The 24,154-nt window shown below is 39.1% G+C and overlaps 1 protein-coding gene across 25 annotated transcripts in view; it reads left to right on the top strand.

Annotated features, from left to right (window-relative positions):
* The window catches only part of kermit (PDZ domain-containing protein GIPC-like protein kermit), a 167,266-nt gene that overhangs the window by 47,108 nt on the left and 96,004 nt on the right, over nt 1-24,154 (top strand). For all 25 annotated transcript variants that reach the window (XR_011899289.1, XR_011899290.1, XM_072297113.1 and 22 more), the window contains exons 3-4: nt 3,528-3,624; nt 16,416-16,549. Coding sequence is in view for 23 of the 25 variants with exons in the window: in XM_072297113.1 (XP_072153214.1) it covers nt 3,528-3,624; nt 16,416-16,549 (231 nt within the window). In the remaining 2 variants the exon portion in view is untranslated. The remainder of the gene's footprint in view (nt 1-3,527; nt 3,625-16,415; nt 16,550-24,154) is intronic.

The raw sequence follows: 24,154 nt of genomic DNA, 5'->3' as shown, positions 1-24,154 counted from the left end.
TTCCTCACAATATGTCATTACTTTCAGTTCTTAGTTGAGATTCAAAGCCAACGAGTTCTCGAAAACCCTTACCTATTCTCTTTTACTACGCATCAGAATCGATTCATTGTTTCCCTGTTGCAATGATAGATGGATTGATAATCCGGTGGAGGAAAAAGAGGGGAATTTTTCATTCTTACATCAGTTAAGCCATTTCAGAAAGGACTATTTGAATTACTAATTATCTTCATTTTCCGCTTCCTTTTTGCTAACATGTTTCATTGATTTACAATTGGCTTTAGCAACACAGGTTTCCTGATCTCGGTGAACCAGATCTCACATCTTATTTAGTAAACAACACAGGCAAGCAGGCCCGCATACTTATTGAATATATTGAAAGGTTCATTCTGGACTTATTATAACAAATCACAGATTTTAGAAAAATGTAGAAGTAGATTCAATACTTTGACTTTACTCACCCGTTGAAGATTGAGTTCGATTCCTTTCTCGTAGCGATCGAAAAGCAGACGACAGGAGGTAGGTCGGTAAACTTTCAATTAATGAACTTTTCATTCAAAAGAAAAGCCGGGCATAAAGTCACACGAGCCTGTGTTACGTCACCTAAAGCACAGGTGCTACTCGTCTCCCCTGTTGACATCCCCTTCCCGCATTGACACCTGTACTCGCGTTTTAATCCTTATTTGCGCTTACGCAAGAGTTGACCGCCCAAAGGTTCCAAACTTTCAATGTTGTATTGAATTTATTATAATTATTAGTGTTAGTATTGATTCCTCCAACGCGAAAAGACCCGCTCCCCGAGCTGCCTTCATTATACAGCCCAATCCAATAAAGGGATGGTTCTTTGCATAGAAAATCAACTTTCTGTAAATATTGCCATTTTTGACAATTTTAAATAAAGCCGTGTCAAACACAAAAAATATCGAAATTTTTGAAACAAGGTACCTAATCTTATTGTAAATTTTATGTACTTTTACGTGGTAACAGTGGTTTTTTGATCAAACCCCTCTAAATTAAATGATTAAAAATTAGGAAAATGGAGCTACAAATGGACTTTTTTCAGAAAAGCGTCCGTTTTGATCCCAGAAGAAATTATCCTACCGGCAAATATAATTACCTAAAAGGATATTAAACACATTTGCCTAGACCGAAATTTAACGTACTTTTCAGTTGCATCATTCATTTTAACTTTAAAGCTCATTTTAAAGCGATAAAATCTCAAAAATAACTAAAAAATTAAATTTCATCCATTTTTTTTAAACTTTTTTTAAACCAAAATTCAGTGCTAGGCTGCTAGGACCCCTCACAAAGACTTTACGGCAAACTTCAATAGCCCTATGTTATAGGAAATTTTATGAGCTTTTCATTTCTTACCTTGTTTTTTTTCTTAAACTCCTTTTAACACGTAAAAAATAAGAAAAATCGCGGGAAAATTTTTTTCAGGCAAATTGCAAATTTTTTCAACATTGCCTCCACATTTTCATGAAAGACGCCAAAATACAAATAAAGGTACTTTTCTTACATGAAATTTTATCAGCTTTTTGATGATTACCGTGGTTTGATGAAAAAAATTGTTTGCAGCCATGAAAAACCACAAAGACCTGAGAAAAAGCCTTGTTATTGAATAATTTGTAAATTTTCACCGTCTCAAAAATTGGCTTGTAAGTACACTTAAATACCTTCAAAAATTTATTCATGGACATTTTTTTAACTTTCATGTGCTATTACATTGGTACCATAAAATTTACTTCAAACAAAAATTACTAAACTTAAAAATTTTGAGTATAGGTTAAGAAAGTGGTTGAAAACCGAGCAGCCGGGTTTTCCAATAGACAACTTTAATGCCATATCTAACCCTCTTTAAAAAATTCGAACCAGTAATTTCAGGTATGCAATTTGTCGGAAATTTTATGCTCTAAACAATGATTACCATTGTTGAATCGTATCCTCAGTTTCCAACTGTCAAAATGCCAAAAATCGTTCAAATTCTGAAATTTCTGGAGAAATCAGTTTTTAGCGTACTTCCCTTATATACGCTTTTCAGGCACATGTCGTAAAATTTAAATGAAAACCAGAGTGTTATTTGTCTTGCAAATTTTATTACCTTTCTAAAAAGTATATCGACGGTGAAAGTCGGCAATCACATAACTCGTTTGCGGTGTCCGAAAATCTCCGCCTCTACGTCATTTTTTTAAAGGAGAACAAATTGATATTATTTATTGAAGTTTTTGCAGAATTGTCTTCGCATTGAGAAGAAATATCATGACAGTTTTAAAGAATTGCCGTTGAGTAGTTCTCCATTTAAAAAATAAAGTATGACAGGTAGTCTGCGACGTCGCAAACCGAGTTATGTGATTGCCGACTTTCACCGTCGATATATAAGTTATACTTCTGTCGAAAAATAATTGATCAAAAGCGCTGGAAACGGAAAAAAACAGCTGAATTTTTTGTTGAATATTGACTTCATGCTTTTGAATGATTCGTCTCACAATGATGTCATAAAAGATGAAAAGTTAAAATGAATAAGTATACTTACGTTAAATTTAGCGTACTTTTCAGTGGTGTCGTTTTTTTTAACCTTAAATTCATTATTTTGACCTAAAATTGGTCAAGAACGCGAAAAATCGTGAATTTTCAGCAGACTTTGCCGGTTGTTGTTTTCAAATAGTAAAATTCGGAAAGAAAAAAATAAGAAAAGCCCAAATTTTGTATATGATTCTTAAACAAAATTTTATGATCTTTCGATCTGATCTCTTGCAATTTTTTTGTATGACGCATTATTTTTGGGTTATAAAGGTAAAACCGTATGTACGTCCTCTTTGAAAATCGTCGTAAGCCGCCATTTTGAAAAACTGCGATTTGACCACTTTCCCGGTGGAATTTTTTGGTAAATTTTTTTTCCTGTCTTATTGAGTACCTAGAGACCCTATATACCAAAGGAAAAGTTTTTGCTAATTTGTCCGAGGTAAAAAGCTAGAATGACTGGACTAGTTGGCATTGTCAGAATTTATCGATCGCGAAGTGGAAGGATACCATTTTTCCAGCCCCCCCCCCCCCCCCCCCCCCCAAAATGAAGTTATCCATTTGAACCATTTGGGGTGACTTACAAAATTTTTTTTTTAGACTTGCAAAACAATACAGAACACTTACTCATTATAGGATGAAGTGTATGAAGTAATGAAGATTTGAACGGGGCAGATAGCACCTGCCCAATCGGGTCCATTTCACGTTAATTTTTGATATTATGATATGATCAACAAGTTTGCATGGGCTATATAATCCAGTACGAATTATGAAAAAAATATGTATTTAAGTACCTGCACTTGAAATTTCATCATCAATTTCACTGCTGAACCATGCGAATGTTTCAGTTAAAAAGCTATGAAAAGTGCCTTTCCAGTTTCAAGATTTTTTAAAGCTTTCTGTTTGCATTCATTCGCATTACTTTCTCTCCTCATACTTTCTTAACCTAAAAAATGGAAGGGATTGCTTTTTCTAGAGTTTTTTTTTTCATTTTTTGTTTGTTACAGATTCTTTTTTGCACTTTAAATACTCACAAAGTAGATATGACGAAACTTTTAGGTGGTCAGATAGGTCTGGATGATTTCATCTTTGTACATAAAAAAGGTGAGTCATCAGCTTCTCTGTATTTACTTAAGTATCGTTTCAAAAATCTTACCGTTACTTTTCTCTTCATTCAAAAGTAAGTTGACACTTACTGCTCTCTTCGCTATCACAGCAGTGCTGCTGACGTAAAAGCAGCTTCACTCTCGGATTTACAATAACGCTGCTGTTAATGAAACGGACAGCATGCCGCGCAGCTCGGCAAAATTATGCACGGCTTGGTAGAACGAGTTTAAATTTTTTGACGAGTCACAAGCAAAAAGTCTTCAGGTTCTTGAAACAGAGTGTCTTCTCAGTCACTGAGGCCAAAAAGAGAAAAATTCTTGAAAATAAAGTCGATTTAAAGGTATTTTAAATCACCCATAGCAAGGCCCGTCATATTTAAAACATTTTTCTTCGTGGATATAATGCCTAAGTTTCTTAAATATGCATATTTTAAGCCTCCGATCACTTTAAGTACCAATTTTAACCATACGATGAATTTTAGGGGCCTAAAATGAGCCTTGTTAACTCATCAGCTGATATATTCCTAACCTAAGATTATTAAAAAAACTCATAGTTGAATGTGGAATGAAGTCGTTGTCCCTTTCTTTGATTGAGTATTGCACAAGCCCCAAGAGCCAAAAATTGCATACATTTTTGAAAACTTCGGGTTTTCAGGGGGTATTTTTCTTTAACGTTGTTTTTTCGACAGCCGTCAGTGAGTAATTCTGAAGGGCATTTCCGAATGCAAAAATAACATTTTGACTGTCCAGATGATGTGGAGGGGGAGGGGGTCAGGCTTTGCTTTGCCTTTCTCACAGTTTCTGAAAACGCTTAAAAATTCCCCATTACATTGGAAGTCCAAATTAATTACTATAATAATTACTTGAATTCATAAATTACTGTTTCTGATATCTACACTATACTAGCGGAAAGCCCGTGACTGAAGTCACGGGTCAAGATGCTTCACCAAAAATTATTACTTTAATAACGGGAAGCATTACCTTTATTCTTTACCGATATTCTCTCGGGGATAATACCACTATTCGACCACATGGGAGCTTGTTTTGCCTAAGTAAGCGTACCATTTCACGACGATGCCGCTATTCGACCACGCGGAAGCTCCTATTGCCTACACTGAAATTGAAGGCGAAATGAAATGACGTACATTTAATCTTCTCCAGTTTGGTGAAATGCTATTTTTTAAAAACGTTCCAAGTAACCGTGCAATTTTACGATTAAACAGCTATTCCACTGTTTCCACGGTCTTATTTTATTTCAATCTCCCTCTCACTGCTTTCTTCTTTTTACTTTTCATTTCTTTTTTCTGTGAGATTCTCCCATTTTTATATCTTCTCCTTCTCTCTAAATATGTTTTAGCTTATTTTCTGTCACTCCTCTTGTTCTGTACCGTTCGTTGTTCTCCTTTTTCTTCAGGACCATCATCAGCATCAGTATCAGCATCATAATCGTTATCCTCATCTCTCCTTTTTAAATGTTCATGAGCTCGGACGGGAATTAACAAAAAATAAAAACAGCTTAATGAATAGCAGTTAAGAGGAGCAACTACTTTACTGACAAACGCGGACCCAACATGACATAAAAACACATTCGGAGACCGAGAACGTTTATTGCACGGGCGATGATGCCACTCTACGACCACGTAGGAGCTTGTGTTGCCTACACTAGTAATTGAAGGCAAACTGTCATATCACGACGACAATACCGCCATTCGATCACGTGGAATCTCGTGTTGCCTACCTTGAAAGGACTACGTGCAAAACGGGCCGTTTGGGGCTCGGGTTGGATACCTTGAGACTTGCCCCATTCATTCACCTAACAATGCCCCATCTTTTCCCAAAGTTTCAAGCCCCCCCCCCCAAAAAATTTTGGGGAGACGCGGCGGGGGGGGGGGTCAAAGTTAGAAACCTGCAAAATTTTCCCAGATTTATTACTCGAAAACCAAGAAATTTTGAAAAACGCGGGTTAAACGAGCGTATTCAGCGTGACGACAGCTTTCAGAAAATGTATAACGTCATAGGATTTTGTCAACTTTAGCTCGATTTATCGCCTCCGAAGCGCCGGAACGCTCAAAAAAGTCCCCTTATTTTTTCACGTTTCAGCCGATTAAAAAAAAGCCATTTTTTTTATTTTCAAGAAAAACTGATATAATGTTCCTGACTCTCTGTGGCCCCTCTAGCTTTTTACCGCATGCTGGGGAAATGTTTTGGTCGCGAGATAAAAGAGCGGAAAGAAGCGGAGGTCGGGAAAATCGGCTATTTTAAACTGCGCGCGGCGACGGATCAGGTGGCATGTGGCAACAATGCGAGGTCGGCAGAGGAGTGTGATTCGTCGAACTGAGTGGGAGAGGACGTTTTCCCTCCGATCAACGCCGCGCGCGCAGTTTAAAATAGCCGATTTTCCCGACCTCCGCTCCTTTCCGCTCTTTTAACTCGCGACCAAAACATTTCCCCAGCATGCGGTAAAGAGCTAGAGGGGCTACAGACAGTCAGGAACAACATATCAGTTTTTCATGAAAATAAAAAAATGGCTTTTTTTTAAATCGGCCGAAACGTGAAAAAATAAGGGGAGTTTTTGAGCGTTCCGGCGCTTCGGAGGCGATAACTCGAGCTAAAGTTGACAAAACCCTATGATGTTATACATTTTCTGAAAGCTGTCGTCACGCTGAATACGATCGTTTAACCCGCGTTTTCCAAAATATCTTGGTTTTCGAGCAATAAATTCGCGAAAATTTTGCCGGTTTTTAACTTAGACCCCCCCCCCCCCCCGGCGCGGCGTCTCCCCAAAATTTTTGGGGGGCTTGAAACTTTGGGAAAAGATGGCGCATTGTTAGGTGAATGGATAGGGCAAGTCTCAAAGGTATCCGACCCGAGCCAAACGGCCCGTTTTGTACGTAGTCCTTTAAGGCGAACTAAAATGGAATCCTTTCCTGTCTGGTGAACGCCTTTTTTTTTTTTTTTTTTTTTTTTTGAATTGGAGAGATTGGCAATCCACTTGATAAGTGTTCAGCACAATTTATGGTGAGAGGGTAAAAGCGTGAAGGCGGTCTTGATCCAGTAAACAAAAAAATGTAACATACACGGGAAAACGTGTCAGGGGTTATCCCCTAAAATTGTGGTACTACCCCAATTTGTTGGATGAAACGGACATTTCCAACTAATTTTGGTAGCACCGCAACTCAAGTTGGGGTAGTACCACAACATTTGAGTTAGTAGCCTAATTTATCGGGATGCTACCACAATTAATTGGGATACTACCCCAATAATCGGGGTATTAGCACAATTAATTGGGAATGTCCATATCATCCAACAGTTGGGACTTAACCCCTACCTCTTTTTTTCCGTGTAACCTATAACCCACCAATGTGTGATTAGATTTTTTTTATCTTAATCTCAATTTATAAAACGTGACACATTTAATTTATTTAAAATTCAAGTAATTTAAAATCTAACTAGCTGCTTAAGCTCGCAACGCTCGCTTGCGCCGCTAGCCCAGGCGAAACCTGGCGCTATCTCACTCACGTATGCTAGAGATCTAGCCTAGCATGGTAGTAGCTCACAAGCGGGGGCGTAAGGGATCAAAAGTGTAGACATACGTGGGAAAGGGAGCGGTTGGAAAGGACAAGGGGGCGGTTGGGCGGCATGCACACTCTCATTCATACCATCATAACTAAAATAAGAAAATAGTCGTCTAATACTAAATAAGCAAGCTTGTTTTACCAAGAGCGATGACAAGAGCGAACACAGCGGCAGCGGATGAAACAACGGCAGCAATAGCAGCGGCAACAAAAAGCAGCAGGAGTAAAGCAGCAGGAGGATAAAACACGGCTGTGGCGACGAAATCACGATGTACGTGGAGGCGTTCTTGGCGTAAGTGACGCGTCGCGAGCTGAAGTCTGAAATGGCTCACGGGGAAAGTAGGGGAAAATCCTAATCAACTCTGATTGGCCGATCAGCCGCCTCGGAGCTTTCTCCTCCTGCTTTCCTGCCAGCCCGACTTGTAGCGACAAATATAGCGAAAAAATACGATGAAAATCGGCACCAATAGGCCCTGAAAGTAGCTTACATTGATCTTTGAACATTCCTGAAGTTTTGTTTCAAAATATTAATTATGTAAAATTTTAGAAGGGGTGGAAGGGACTTTTGGGACACCCTGTACACTTGAAGATAGAATATAGGGGGGTTAAGTGGAAACATAACGAACACATCAAACACAGCAAACTTATCAAACACATCTAACACAAAAACTTATCAAACACAAAAAACGCATCAAACACAACAAGCACATCAAACACATCAAACACATCAAACACGACAAAAACAAATCAAACACAACAAATGCATCAAACAGAACAAACACAGCAAACATATTAAACACGACAAATGCATCAAACGCAACAAACGCATTGAATACATTAAACACATCAAACCTAACAAACACAGCAAACATATTAAACACGACAAACACAACAAACACAGCAAACACAGCAAAAACTTCAAGCACGACAAGCATCCCTTTTATCCTGGTTAATATCAATACACCCCGTTTTATCCCTATCCTATATTACCTATATTACCCTATATATCCTATATTACCCATATATATCCTGATTTATTCTATCCATCCCGTTTCCGGCTAACGTGCCCTAACTTCATTCGCGGAGGCATCGCTGAAGGCCTGATGGATTTTCGGAGTTTCACATCTGTCTATACTCTCGCTATACAGGTACTATAGGATAACCCTACCTATCCTGTTTTATCCTTATCTTTACGGTTGCGCAATGATTATTCCCCTTTTCTCAAACTTCCTCCATTCAACCCAATTAATATCAATGCATCCCGTTTGATCCATGTCTATCATATTTTATATCGAACGATACATCGAAGATTGGTAAACATTACCCTGTTTTATCACTATCTATCCTATTTAATTCTTATGTACCCCGTTTCACACTGATTACTCCCCTTCTCTTAAATTTCCTACCTTTTATCCCGGTGAATATCAATTAATTCCGTCTTATCCCTATCTATCCTGCTTTATATCGAACGATATATCGAAGATCTATGTACAATACAATATTTTATTCCTATGAATGAAACCCCGAAAAAATGGTGGTAGGGGAGAAAGCAAGGCATGCCATAAGAAAAAAAAAATATGGATAAAATGAGTGGGGAAGAGGGGGGGGGGGGCTACGAGAGTTAGAAAAATGAGCTGGGAAGGGAGGGAGGTAGAATAAATGCTGGCAAACAAATTAGAACTAACCTAGCAATGATTTATTGAAAAGAAAAAAACAGGAAGTATAAAATCCGCTGACTTGGCCGGGAAATGGAAATAAAACACCAGCTGGTAGCAAACAAAGGTTACCAGGGAAACCAAGGAATGGAACTTTCATAAAAACAGTTTAGTGGAAAACAGCGTCAGTAGGGCACTTACGTTAATTACCGTTTATAAGTAAACAGTAAATGCGATTTAACGCTGGTCACGCTTAGTTCCACCGTTCTACCGGTCTGATTTACATGATTTTTGCGGCTATCGACGGGTAATTGTCTCTAAATGAGCCCGTTCTATTCAGATTTTCAAAATATGACGCAGGTTTTTGGCGCGTATACAAAGTATACCGCCTTTGCGATCGTTTCGACCCCCCACTCGATACAATAACCGAGTCCCTTAGTTCCTTGCCGAAAAGTGACTACCGCGAACTTCTGAGATTTTCCAAAGCGTGTAAAAAGTTTATTTATCCGTCAATTGTTATGATTTAAAGTTGTTTCTCATTCTGGGGTTTTCTAGTTTATGTGCAGTGAATACCAAGAGTCTACGTTACTTGTTTTTTTTTAAAAAACCTAAGAATGCTCAGCGCTAATTTAAAATATGCATATATAAGCAGAAGCAAACGAACTGATTCGAGGATTGCTGAGCAGGCCAGCACTCTTCGAATGAGAATTTTCGCCTCCGTTTCGTTCATAACGTTGCTTTGACAGATCTTCACACCCCTGTTATGCTTTTCAAAATTTGGTATCACTGCTCTGATAGCCAGAGCCAGCCAGGGCAGCCGTAAGTGCAATCTTTGATGAGCCTCGAGACTCATTAGACCATTTGCTAAACGTGGCTCATACAAAAGCTACTTGTGCACATGTGGAAATCTACCTACCGCTCTCTTCCCCGCAAGCCTGACCCTAGCGTCGGCGGGCGCAACCCATTTCGGCAAAAAAGAAAGAAGACGTTTTGGCAAAATTACTTCAGCACATCGAGGGGGAAAACGGACCGATTCGGCAAAAGACCAATATCAGTAAGCTCACAGAAAGGTTCAGAAAAAATGCCCAATTCGGCACGAAAGCTGACATCGGTGCGATTAGAGGAATGAATGGTACGAACTGGAATGTAATCGTAAACTGATCTCATATGTATGTTGGGTTGAACTTTGTCCTAAGGTGACCGCCTCTGTCTATTATCATTTGTAGGTATGAACATCACTTTGGATGTAGTAAACAAGTTGCCATTTAGTTCGATTTTATCGTCGGTACACGAAAGAAGAATCGCTCATACGATTAATAACTACTGTGATATTTCGTGGTTCTTTTAACATTTTAACGACTGTGATTCGCTCTTACGATTAATAACTACTGTGATATTTCGTGCTTCTTTTGACATTTTAACGACTGTGCAGAGAGTGCAGTATGGAGTTCGAGCTTATAAAAAGCAACCGAGGTAACACAATGATTTCCTTTGAAAATAATAATTTTAAAAAAGGCAGGCAACTGAAAAGTGGGCTGATTCCTTGGCGCTGCATTATCGATTCATGTTCAGCATGACGGACGCCAAGATGGAAAAAATTGTATCGGCGAAGGAAGACAGACACAACCACGAAGACAAAGAAAATGAAGTTCAGCGGCAAATAATTAGAGCCACGTTAAAACGCAAAGCAACTGAAAATTTAGGAGAAAACCCGTTAAAACTATTGAGGTGAGAACTGAAAGATGCTGAAATAGAACATCCTGGCATTAACATGGAAACAACTAAAAAAGCAGAGGCTCATTGTACACGGATGTTAAGAAAAATGACTTCTTCGCAAGAATGTAGGTAATCCTCAAATTAAAGAAACTGTCAGTAAGACCAATACTCTACCCTTTTCCTTTAAATATAATTGTTAGCAGACATATGAAGTAAAGAAGTGTTTTATTGTTTGATTTTCTCATTGGAAAAAAGGCATTGTGAACAAAAAAGATTACAAGTTAAAATTCCATGTATTTAGAAAACATCAGCGTGCATATACGCATGGCAATAAAACACGAAATTTCTCTCAATATAGAACTAAACTTTAATACTTATCTAAATTACAATAGCATTCTGTAATGCACGAACGATCATTGCATTATTTCATGAGCATGCAATTGACATCAAATGACATCGATACGGGAACAAGAATTTTTTCAGCTTTATACTGCTGAGTGTACAGGATTATCTAAAAGTCACTGACCACCCCTGAACTTTTTTCCAAATTGAGATAGAAGTTTGAAACTTTTGGAATGTTCCTCGGTCTAAAGTAGCAACCTTTTGGTCCCCCCAAAATTTTGGGGGGCCCTTAAGGGGTGCGGGGGCTAACTTTTTTTTTTAAAATGGCAACCCCCCCTTTGTGTTATTTCATTCAAAAGATAATAAAAAAAGAAAATTTTTGGCGCAAACCGCAGGTCAAAATGTTGATTTTTGACAAAATGGCGGCCGGTCAAAGTTCAAAATGGTGGAAATTTGGCATCTCCGTTGTTTATTGACGGATTGGTGTGAAACTTGGAATCCTAGGGTTTTTCGAGATGAGATTAACGATTCTGGCATTGGTTTTCCAGAAAAGTCAGTCCTTTTCAAAATGGCGGCCTCGAGCGGGAAGTGGATATTTAGGTTGCATATCGTTGGATTTGCATGAAACTTGGTATCCGGGGGTATTTCGGCACGAAAAGAACGAATCTTTCATTGAATATCTGAAATCTTGACAAATTCCAAAATGGCGGCGGAAAAATGGCGGGAAATCAGTTTTACGGCTGTTTACCGATGGATTTGCATGAAATTCGATATCCTGGCGGTTTTTGGCTCGTTAAATAGGAATCTTTCATTAGATTCTTGAAATATCAAATAATTTCATGCTAATCCATCGGTAAACAGCGGTAAACTCTTCTGAATACATGAATACGAGAGGCATTCCTTCCTAAATTAGTTTACCTGTTTTCAGTTCCGTAATGATCTTCCTTGTCAATTTTCAAAAGAAAAACGAAATTACGCGAAATTGCCAAGAAGCATTATGGATAGTTTTCCTGTAAGGGATTTTTCTTCGGGGGAGGGGGGGGGGGGGCCTTAACTGTGAGTTAAATAAGGCGAAGTCCCTCCAGAATATGACAATGTAAGCCCTGCGCACTTGGTATTGGCCAGGAGGAGTAGCTCACTGGCGTCCTCCAGGACTCCAGCCAACACCACGCCAAAGCCACAGACTTAAACAATCATACGTCGGGTGGCGCCAGTAGTACCTAGAGAAGTTTAGGACTTAAGAAAAGAGATAATTTCGAATGTTACATTTAAAAAAAGCATCTCATGCATTTGGCCATCATATAAATGAATGTATTTTCAAATGAATTTCGCGCAAATGTATGAACGAACGGGGTACAAAACGTATTACCTTGTAAAAGAAGGATTTTCGGTTACTCGGCACTGACCGGCAAAATGCATGTAAATTTGGAGTTACTCCTCCTAGTCGTTAGCTACTCACTCAAGGAACATTCTGCGTAAAAAATTCGAGTGAATTGTTTGAATGTGTAAATTATTAGACTCATTAATTAGTATACGCACTAAAAAGAGACAAACTTCATGCACAGGACGCAACAATCTCGCACATTTGCACCCAGAAAATATGAGTAGAAATTGTGTAGAACGTTTCTGGCGAAAACAGGTTGTACAATAGCCTCGCACTGGGTTGGACACTAAAAAACCGAGGATATTCCGTAAAAAAAAAAGAAAGGAAAGAAAGTATGAATAGAAATTGCTAAATATCCATTCATCGACTGGCGCGGCCGCAAAAGAACGTATCTCGCGAATACAGAGGCAAAATAGTATCACTCAGTATCGGACTCTCACAAATCGGAACTGTTCCGTGAAAAAAGAAAGAAAAATTGAGCAGATATTGTTAAGTACCCATTGATCAACTAACATAACCGTAAAAGAACGTATCCGACGAAAGCAGATGAGCGATGGGCAACCTCTCAAAAAGTCGCGAGATTTCGAAATCTAATCAGTGTTGCTCTCGAGATGCAGGATGCAGCTAAGTTGGCAGCGTACACGAATAGACTGATTTTCGGAGCAACTTAGAGGAAGCAATTCAAAGGAAGCAATTCAGTCCTGAAAACATTTTGTTTCCTGTTTTTTCCCACGGTTTTCCTTTGCTCTTCGATAAAGGTGGCTGATGTAGGGGTAACGGGAGGGACGAACATAATTCTGCAGTGGTAAGGAAGAACGCCGTATGAGTCTTCAGACGTTGCCAAATTTCCCCTGGAAAACCACTGAATTTCAGGAAAATTTTTGAATGCTTGTCTACCAATTTCTTGGATAATTTTGTTTTTAATTTGATCTAAAACGTCTGAAAATTTCATGGGGAAAATATTCATAATTTTCCTTAAAAATAAACATTTTATCGAAGAAAATTTGGCAACTCTCGAATGTTCATATGTCGTTCTTCCGTAGCAGGGCAGAATTGCAAACACTGCGCTTTAAAAAAGAGACCATTTTCGGCTTTTTTCAAAATATTCGGACATAACTCCAATGAAAATACAATGAGAGCATTAGCGCGAGGTTGGATGTCGCTCCCTGGTCGGAAAATCATGTTTTTACTTGTCTGCCGACAAAATCTCGTCAAAGCGTTCAAGAATAGCTGGGCCTGGACATGAGTCAGGAGTCAGGAGACCAGGCGACAGCAATAGATCTCAATTCGTCATCCTTTTTTCCCTTCCTGCTCGGCCTAGTGGAGCTCCAAAAAAATTGATGAATTTCTCTCATCGGGTTCGATTTCAACTTCCTCAGTAATTTTACGCTCTGCTAAAAAAGTATATTACAATGAACTTAATTTCGTTGTGATATGTTGATAAGTAACGGAAATATTGTTCAGCAAGTTATAAATGCAGCAGTTGTGGTATCGATCTTAGTGTACCGTAGAATCATGTATTTTCATTATTTTGACCACCATTCCTCAAAATTTCACCGCGAATCGAAAAATGTACACTGTAAAAACAATTTCCAAATGATAGAAAAAATTGCATTTTTACTGTCTTTAAATTTTGAGGGTCAGATTTTGTTTGGCATATGAGACAATTGGGCTGCGATCCCGTAGCGGGCAGCCTCGGTCTCGAGGGTTGTTAGACAAAAAGGACGGGAAAACCCATGTCATCGCGCCGCTTCGACAGTTTTATGGAACCACGTAGCTGGGGCGGCTTCCTTTTATTCAGACAGAGCAGTGCTGAGACAGAGTCCGAGTTTGACCTTCGGCGTTGGGTGAAGGCTGTGTAGTAGTATTATGGAGAGGGGTCTATTTGCATCTCTCAGCGGTTTACACAGATGTGGCTGAAAAATGGGAAATTCTCATAGTTTTTCGAGCATCTAGGAGCTAGAAGCTTTCAATCGACCCAAAAATCGTAAAAATCGCCCCGGTAGATCTCTCAAAATAAGCGTTACAACAGGAACATACACCAATTCCCGGGAACTTAAGGCCGGAGGGGGGTAGATTTGGCTTAAAGAGCGTCTCAGGAAGAGGAGTCTGAAAAAATTGGAAGTCTGACAGTTTTGCGGACATCGGGACGTCAAGGGCTTTCACCAGAGTCAAGCATCGTCGAAATCGGTCCGGTAGAACTCCAGAAATAAGCGTTACAGTGAAACCCCCAACGATTTTATTTATATAGATTTAACATATTTTATTTATTTATTAAAATACATTTTATTCTACTTATTAATTATTATTTTAATCTACTTTTATTTGATTTATTCATTTATTTTAGTCTATTTTTATTTTATTTTATTCATTCATTTATTTTAATCTATTTTATTTATCTACTTCGGTTAATCTATATATTTTTTATTTTTAATTTACTTTATTTTATTTTATTTGATTTATGTTAATTTATATGATATATTTATTCTTTTTTTATTTTATTCAATTTCATTCATTTATATTTCTTCGTTTTAATAACTATACATACTTTTTTTTTATTTGATTCATGTGTTAGCACTGTGTTATTCACTTCTTTCTTCCCAAAAATTGATCTACTTTTTTTGCCATTTTTGTTTCTTTGAAACTGCGTAATGTAGAAATTGCCAAGAGTATTGTTGCTTTCCATCATGGAATCGGCGCGGCGCTGGGGACGTTTAGGCTTGCTAAATTATCCTCAATTAGCACGCGAGCCTCCGGAGCTCCACGGCAGCGGCACTCGAGCAATCACGGGGGTTAAGTAACGTCGGGCGTAGCTACTTAGATGGGAGACCGCTTGGGAATGACCGCGGTGCCGGAGATTTGCAAAGTTCCTAAGAATTTCTTTCATGTCTGAAACATGCCACGGCAATAGTGCGAATCACATTCCATGTTTAATCCTAAATCTTTTTTTTTTTATAGCTCTGCTAGTAGAGACGGCATTTTGGGCACGGATTAGGGAGCTTCCCATGGGAGCCACTTTTCATGAGAGCCACTTCTCATGGGACCCACTTCTCACCGGAATTATTCCCCTGCCCAAAACAGCCTGAGTGAAATTCCCATGAGAAATTTTTAGCAGGGGAACACCCCCATCCCCGGTCATCTAAGGAAAGGAGCCTCTAGGCAGGCGTCTTTCAGACAACCTCCCTGCCCTGGTCCCTCAAAATAGATATCCTATGCTGCGACAAGTCACAACCACCTCCCCCCCCCCCCCCCCCCCAGTGGGAGTGAAGCTATACCACCAACCGGCTATCCAAACGAAAAACAGCCCTCTTACCCAGGAGCATTGTTTGCCCCTGTGTGAGAGTTTGAACCAACCCAGCACACGCTGGTGTACAGTGGTCAAATAACAATAATAATTATGATACTTAACTATCCGGTTCTTAGTTGAGAGCCACTGTGTCAAAGCTGCTTACTAAGTATTGTATGCATCATCCTGAATCCGCTGTAGAAAGAATTTGTTTACCGCGTAAATTAGGTGGCCGGGGTCTGAAAGATATCACCCATCTGCACGATTCTCAAGCCGGTAAATTGAGGCAATTCTTCGCGAATAGGTCGGGAGCATCTTTGCTCCACGCGTCCGTGATAAATATTACTTAATTACCGGTAATAATTGGGGTGACAGGCGCAATATCTAAAAGTGCGCTAAAGCTGTAGCAGAGATTCCGGGTAGGCATTGCATGAGCGCCCTTCAAAAAACTGTTCTTTTAAGGACAGCTCATATCGTCAGAAAGGTGATGGATTGAGTTACATGAGAAGTGAAGTACACTTTTGGTGACTAGGCCATGGGGGGGGGGGGGGGGGGTAAAACAAAAAAGTTACCGTCTTTAAGGCGTGGAAAAAGTTTAATAATAACAATAATATGCAATACTCCTACATTTTCAAAATTCATTTTTTTACAACGTTACCAGATTGTCTAATGCCCACCTTATAAATCCACAATTTATATCGCTTTTTTCTGCACAAATTCTATTTCTTTCACAACTTGATGAGTGAAAACTTTTGGGCTTCAATCGGCATTTTTACCCTAATTTCCTTTCATTCATTATTTTCATGGCAGCCTAATATTATCTAATTTCAGGACGGCCGAAAGAAGTAGAAATTACGAAGACGGATTCAGCCTTAGGTCTCACGATAACAGACAATGGTGCTGGCTACGCATTTATCAAAAGAATAAAAGAAGGCAGTATTATTGATAATATAGATTGTATTCAGGTAAGTCACTTTGTTATCATTTTCACCTTTCCTTAGTCAGGTCTGAATCGGGGCAACTGAATTAAATGCAGCTGGAGGCATGCACTGCTGCCGCCTCTCGCATTTCGTCATCTTCCGTCCAAAGTACCTATCACAAGCGTCATGCGACATTTCAGAATTTCCGCTGCCATTTTATTTTTTTACGGAGATATTGTTTGTTGAATCTGTTTGAAAATTTCTCTGACTTTTTTCGGCAGCATGAAGAAAATTCTAACTATTTAACATTTTCGAACAGCTTTGGTGAACAATATCTCTGTTAAAAAATAAAATGGCGGCGGAAATTTTTAAACGTCGCATGGCGCTTGTGATACTCAGGCTGGAAGGTGACGATTTCAGGTTAAAAAAGCTGAACGCATTCACAGCTCCTGAATGCAACTCGCACAACGTTCATTCTGTAATATTTGCATCAAGGCCGCATTATAAATGTCACATGTTACGCGGTGCAGTCCACAGGTAATGACTTTGAAAAAATCTTACCCCACTGTCTTGATGAGCACGCTCATAAGTTTGTGTATCGATGCCCCCGACCGCCCGACCTATCAATGTGCCTGTTGCGCCATTTTTTTTTTTTTTTTTTTTTTTTTTTTTTTTTTTTTTCTTTAATCACTTCAATCGAAAGAGCTAAGGCTCTTGATGTCACAGGAATTTTCCCGGAGTTTTATGATCACCGGAAACCCCCAAAAAATAAACTTAAAAACGCCTAAAAATTCGGATTTTCAAAACGGTCGATCTTACGAGGGAACGGGATCTGGTACATTCGTTACGTTACATCTAATGACAAATCTGGCCTTTACATCACTTACTCGTACAATGTATTTTCCCAGAGGGAATTGGCAGCCGCTTTTCAAATGCAAATATCGAGTCAATCGATGATATTTTGATCGAAATGGAATTTAGAAATGGATTCGTTCGACGTTTAAATGATTAAAACCTTTATTTCATAAATAAGAACCGGCGGAATAAACCTTATTTGTAATGGAAATTGTAGTCGATGGGCCATTGTTCACATCTATCATAGTGATAACGGAAATGGAGGTTAACTCAAGCTCAATATTTAGCCATTTTCAAGAGTATATACTTGTTGCGGTCACTATTTGAGGGTAAGTCTTTTCTGTAAATCAATTGCTTAGTACATATTAATTTAGAACACACTCCGGCAGTCCAACGCTCTAACCTGGATGTAGCGAGCCAGTTGTTATTTCTTGATATTTCACCCTTCAAGGTTTCACTGTAGAGTCCCTTTATACCCAGAGTTAAGCCATCTCGATTATCAGCTGGCCTGGGGCCTGGGCTGGCCATGGTGTCACAAAAGTGTGCACCCAGACAAACGATATTGAGGGATAATGATAAAGAATCCAGCGATGTCTGTCATCCAAAAACAACAACATCACCAAAACTGATCAAAACCTAACCAAAGAAATTTCAATGAAATAAAATTCGGTTGATTAGTGGATAATTTCTTAATCTAATTTCATATTGGTGCGATGAAAATAAAAATTCACCCTTGATTAAACCACAATTTAGTTATATTTTCATTACTTTTGCTCACATTTGAGGTACCGCCATCTTGGTGCTCTCATTTGTGACTCCATGAGCGAGAACCAGTCAGAATTGGATTTTTTTAAGTCACTTTCAGCCCAACCAAAAGTGAGATGTCGTAAATCTGGGTATAGAGGGACTCTATTTCACTGAAGACACCAAAATGATAGTATCAATCATCGATGATGAAAAAAACTTACCAGTGACAATACTAATGAGATGAGGAGACCGATATGATTAAGATGGAGGCAAGGGTGGGCGGTAGACGTAGGATACTCCTTCGATTACCAGACTTATCAATACATTTTTCTACTTCGTATTACATTAAAAATTAATATGTAACGATGTATACCTGGGTGAGTTCAAATAAGCGTCTAATCTGGTGTCGTCAGCTGTTTTCATCGTCATAATCTGATAAACTTGGGCGGATCAAGTTTTTCCTCATTTTCCACACTGTTGTTGACTATTACATGCTATTTCCAACTTTATTTGGACTGAAATAAAAATTTAGGAGAACTTTGAATGTGCAAATTGCCTACATTTGTCCCAAATTTGCGTATCCCCCTTGCCTGGTTCTTGACTTTAAATCGATGTTGCAGCATAACTAGAATGATTATTTAAAAACTAGCGGAAAGCCCGTGACTGAAGTTACGGGTCTGGATGCTTCACAGAAAATTATTAATTTAATAACGGGGAGCATTAAGCCGATGTTGTTTCGGGGATGATGTACCACTATTCGACCGCATGGGCGCTTGTTTTGCCTGAGTGAGCGTGCCATTTCACGACGATACCGCTATTCGACCACGCGGAAGCTCCTGTTGCCTACACTGAAATTGAAGGCAAAATTAAATGGCGTTAATTTAATCTTCTCTAGTTTAATGAAATGCTATTTTTTAAAAACGTTTTTGGAAAACGAATCAGGATGAACTTAGATTAGACGGGATAAATACAGTTGTATGCTTATCAATCCTTTTTCATCTGGAGAAAGGCGGAAATTTGGTATTACGGACTTTTACGGTGGGATGCGAATGAAACTCTGGGTCCTGTTGGTTTTTGGTTCCACAAAAAATGACTCCTCCGCATTGTATTTCTGAAATTTCAAATACTTTCAAAATGGCAGCATACGAATCCACACGTAAACGTCCGTAATACTAAGTTTCCACCATTTTCCTCGTCATTTTGAAGTTATTCAGAATTTCAAAAATCCAATGAAAGATTCGTCTTTCTCATGTCGAAATGCCTCCTGATACCAAGTCTCATGCAAATTCACCAATAAGCAGCCTAATATATTCTCTTGCCGCTCAAGGTTGCCATATTGACCCCCGCCATTTAGAAAAGGACAACATTTTTCCGGAAAAATAATGCCAGAATCGTTTTTCTTGTTCCAAAAAACCTCTGAAAACCAAGTTTCATCCCAATCCGACGACGGAAACGGAGATGTAAATTTCCCTTATTTTGAAAGAGCCGTATGCAAAAACGACATTTTTCGCCCCCCCCCCCCCCACTAAAACTTATTTAAACTTCGTCTGTCAGTTACTAATACTTGAGCGGTCGCTTAGCTCAAAAATGCACGATGATACGCGGTTTCCGGCTACCAACGTGATTTTGGTCTTAAAATGACCGTTAGACCCTCCTGATTCAGAAACCACCGGGAGCCACCCGCGCTCCCCCCATTTTCCCCCCCCCTTTTGGCCGCCATCTTGGAAAATGGCGGCCAAAATCGGGTTTTTTCAAAATATCTCGAGAACGGCGGCAGATATCAAAAAATTTTCTTAGTTAAAAAAGATTCAGCGTGAAAAAGCGGTATGAATGAAGTACTCACACGTGAATAATATGAGAGAAGGGAGGGGGGGAGGCTCGCCGCGCCGCTGCGCGCTCCTCTGCTCCTCAGCTGTCTTGCGAAAAACTCGCTGTTCCGGCGGGCGCGCGTCATCACCCGAGGCGTTGCGCCCTCTGGTAATCAAGCAATTAATAACTGTACACTTGAATCTTCCCGCTTTTTTACTTGCTGTGCTCTGGATAGGTTGGTAGATATAGACAAATTTGACAGAAAATAGGTAAGTTTAATTCAGAACAAACTTTTGCTAAACAATTTGAATACAAGTGGGAGGAAAATAAGTGCCTTATCGATCTATTTCTTTTTAATGGAAACCTAATTTGAAATTTGGTTCATTTTAGACTTTAGCGGTATCATTGGATGTAGGGTTCTAAGCGGCTCAGATTCAAATGACTTGGAAACTTGTGTAAACCTGTGCACCGCTAACGTAATTGATGGAGCTGTGTTGGTGCATACCTTAAATAAATCAAATGCTAAAACATTCTCCGAATTCTCCATAAAATTTTTTCAGTCAGCAATTAAGCGCAAACTGCAGAGCTTTGACAGGGTTGATATTGTTTTCGACAGATATCCGCCTTTTATAGCTTAAAATCAGACACAAGAGAGAAAAGAGGGTCCGGAAGAGAAATTCTCGTAAAAGGTTCAACGCCTATACCGAAAAATTTTGGCCATTTCTTGCAAGTTGATCGTAACAAGACTCAGTTATTTCAATTACTCGCACAAAACATCAAATCTATGGAGACAATGGGTAAGATCGTCATTTGCACTGATGACATATATCGATCGTTTCAGCTGGAAATTTGGTTTAAAATTACAGCTCCGTACAGGACCACTGAGCGGCCGGTCGGCGCTCAGTGGGCCTCTAAAATAGCGCTACGGAGCTGTAATTTTAAGAACGTGAATTTTTTGGAAGTATCTGTAATTTCTAACTCAGCGACCCTCAAGAGTCACTAATAATGCATTTTGCTCAGTTTGAACATTCAATCTGATTTAATAACAGTCAAATCCGACTTTTTTGCGCGCGAAAATCGGTCGGCGCGCGTTTGGCGGAAACTTCAATCGAACATAACTCCGGAACTGTTCGGTTCCCCAGCTTATACGACCACTCGTTGGATGCGGAAAAAGACGAGCAATTTAAAAAAACTGGTTTTGGTTCAAATCAAAAAATGTGAAATTTCAGTTTAATCTGTTTAAAAGAAATTGTTTTTCCTCAAAAACTGAAAAAAGCACATAAGTTAACTTAAAAATTTAATTTTGGGATTTTGACCTCTAGAATCTTAAAGTATGCAATTTTAGACGATTTTTCGTCCAAACCGGGTCTCAATATCTTGTTTCGTTCGAAAGATATCGAGGTTCACAGGTTTTGACTTCCACCCCCCCCCCCCTAGCGCCCCCCCCCAAAAAATTATTTGGGGGTCTGAAAATTTGGGAAAAGAAGCCCTCCAGTATTAGTAACTGATAGACGAAGTTTGAATAAGTTTTAGTGGGAAGGGGGCGAAAAATGTCGTTTTTGCATACGGCTCTTTGACCGGCGGCCAGTTTGTCAAAAATCAAGAGTTTGACTTGCGGTTTGCGCCAAAAATTTTCTTTTTTAATTCTCTTTCAATTGATGTGTCATAAAGGGGATGTTGCCATTTGAAAATAAAGCCTACCTTTTATCCCGGTGAATATAAATTAATTCCGATTTATCCCTGTCTGTCCTGCTTTATATCGAACGATATATCGAGGATCGATATACAATGCAATATTTTATCCCTATGAATGAAACCCCGAAAAAATGGTGGTAGGGGAGCAAGGCATGCCATAAGAAAAACAAATATAAATAAAATGAGTGGGGGTGGAGGGCTGCAGGGGTTAGAAAAATGAGCTGGAAGGGGGAAGGTAGAATAAATGCTGGCAAGAAATTAGAACTAACCTGGCTATGATTTATTAAAAAAAAAAAAAAAAAAAAAAAAAAAAAAAAAAAAAAAAAAAAAAAAAAAAAAAAAAAAAAAAAAAGTAGTGTATAATGCGCTGACTCGGCTGGGAAATGGAAGTAGATAAATTATCAGCTGATAACAAACAAAGGTTACCAAGGAAACCAAGGAATGGAACTTCCATAAAAACAGTTTAGTGGAAAACAGCGTAAGTAGGGCACTTACGTTAATTACCGTTTATAAGTAAACGGTAAATGCGATTTAACCAAAATTCTATACAGTTCTTCATAAGATGAAAATGGACAAAATCGCAAAATTTGAAGAAGCTAACGTAAATCTAACGATAGTTATCGTGAACGAAAGAATTAACGACATAGGTCGGGTAACTATCATAGGTGGGATTATAGGTGGGAAACTTCATCGGAGTTGATAGGTAATGCTTTTGAATTTGAGAAAAAAAAAATATGTCAATTTCTTTTTTGCTCCATCAATAACTTTTTCACGCGCTAGAATCATTATCCCGAGCAACAGTCAGCAACAGTCAGGAGAGACATGGCAACGATGTGATAAGATCTAAATGATTGCCGTAACGTTGAGGTTTTTCCAAAAACGACTTTTTTTGTTTCGATTGAATAGTAAACACGTCGCAGATGGCAAAAAATCTGAAATTCGCAAATTTTCGTGCAAGATTAGCGCCATTAACGATGCCAAACAAAATGCTTTACGCGATAACTAACAGGGCGTCAAGGGTAATGTGGCATCGCGTCCATGATATTGGACTCCATGCTCAGCTATATATGTTCGGTTGCTCATCACGTCCAAGATCTTGGACTCCATGCTCACTTTAACGATGAGGGATGATTTTTTCGAAAAATCGAAGTGAGCATAGCGTCCAAAATTGTGGTATGCAGGTATTCTCTGACAATACACGAGCAAAGGGTCCAAACATGTATTAGGACAATTTTTGTGATAAAGGCGAAAAAATGTGTCCTCGAAAAAAATTGTGCATTGCTTAGGTTAGGTTAGGTTAGGTTAGGTTAGGTTAAGTTAGATTAGATAAGCGAAGTATATACAATGTTCTTTCACGATGAACTTTAAAACCAAGGGAGGTCTGCTTGCTTTTGGACTCCATGCTCAAGAAAAGAAGTGAGAAGTTTAGCGATGAGCATGGAGTCCAAGATCTTCGACGAGATGAGCAGGCAAGTATATCAAGGATGGGTATGGAGTCCAATTTCTTGGACGCGATGCTACATAATCGCGTCAAGCATACACACACACACACCCACACACACACACACACACACACCCTCACACACACACTAATATCAGCTCGTAAAATACATTCGAAGTAAGCGTTAGGGAAAATGTTTTCTTATTCCGATACTCTAGGATACGTTACTAAATCTTCCGTGACAAAAATACCAAAATTGTCTTTACTGTTAGAGATAAGCTTAAAAAACAGCTTATTTCCATCCTGTCCCGTTCCATTCTGTCCCGGTGTCCCAGTTTAATGGGACACAGGGGAAAACTGTTACAACTGAGACTTGCTTGTTTAAGCCCTGTAGGCGCGCTTTTCTACCGATTTAAGTGATGCTTGGTACCCGGCGGTACTTTTCAATGGGGAACTCGAATTTCTAGTTGAATCTTGAAAATTCGAAAATCCAAGATGGCGGACATGACCTATAATGTTATCGCAGCGCCTAATCAACTGAGACTTGTTTGTTTAAGCCCTGTAGGCGCTCTTTTCGACCGATTTAATTGTAACTTGGTACACGGAGGTATTTTGCAATGGGGAACTTGAATTTTTAGTCGAATTTTCAAAATTCGAAAATCCAAGATGGCGGACATGGCCTAAAATGCTATCACAGCGCCTAATCAATCGATTTACGCGAAACTTGGTACCCGCGGGTATTTTTGAGTAGGGAACTCGAATTTTAGCTAAATTTCCAAGATTCGCGAAAATCTAAGATGGTGGCCACGGCTTAAAACACTATTTCGGTGACTAATTAATTGATTTTAATGATACTTGACCGGAAGACCTTGGTATTAGGAAAAGAAAGGAAATTTTAATAGGGGTGCAACAGGGTTTCTTATGTATCTTAGGCTACGAAATCGAAAAATTCCTGGGTTTTTTCCATCGTGCACAGATTCTCCCGGAAAATTGACTCTTCTGGAAAAGCTAGATTTGTATGGAAAATTCCGATTTCTCCGGAAAAATTCCGAACTTTCCCAGGGTAAATCGCACGGATACAGGTAAATGGAGGTTTTCTTCAG

Source organism: Bemisia tabaci, chromosome 2 (assembly GCF_918797505.1).
Source record: "Bemisia tabaci chromosome 2, PGI_BMITA_v3".
NCBI lineage: Eukaryota > Metazoa > Arthropoda > Insecta > Hemiptera > Aleyrodidae > Bemisia > Bemisia tabaci.
Note: the sequence above shows the minus strand (reverse complement) of the source record. Positions and strands in the feature narration are given on the sequence as shown.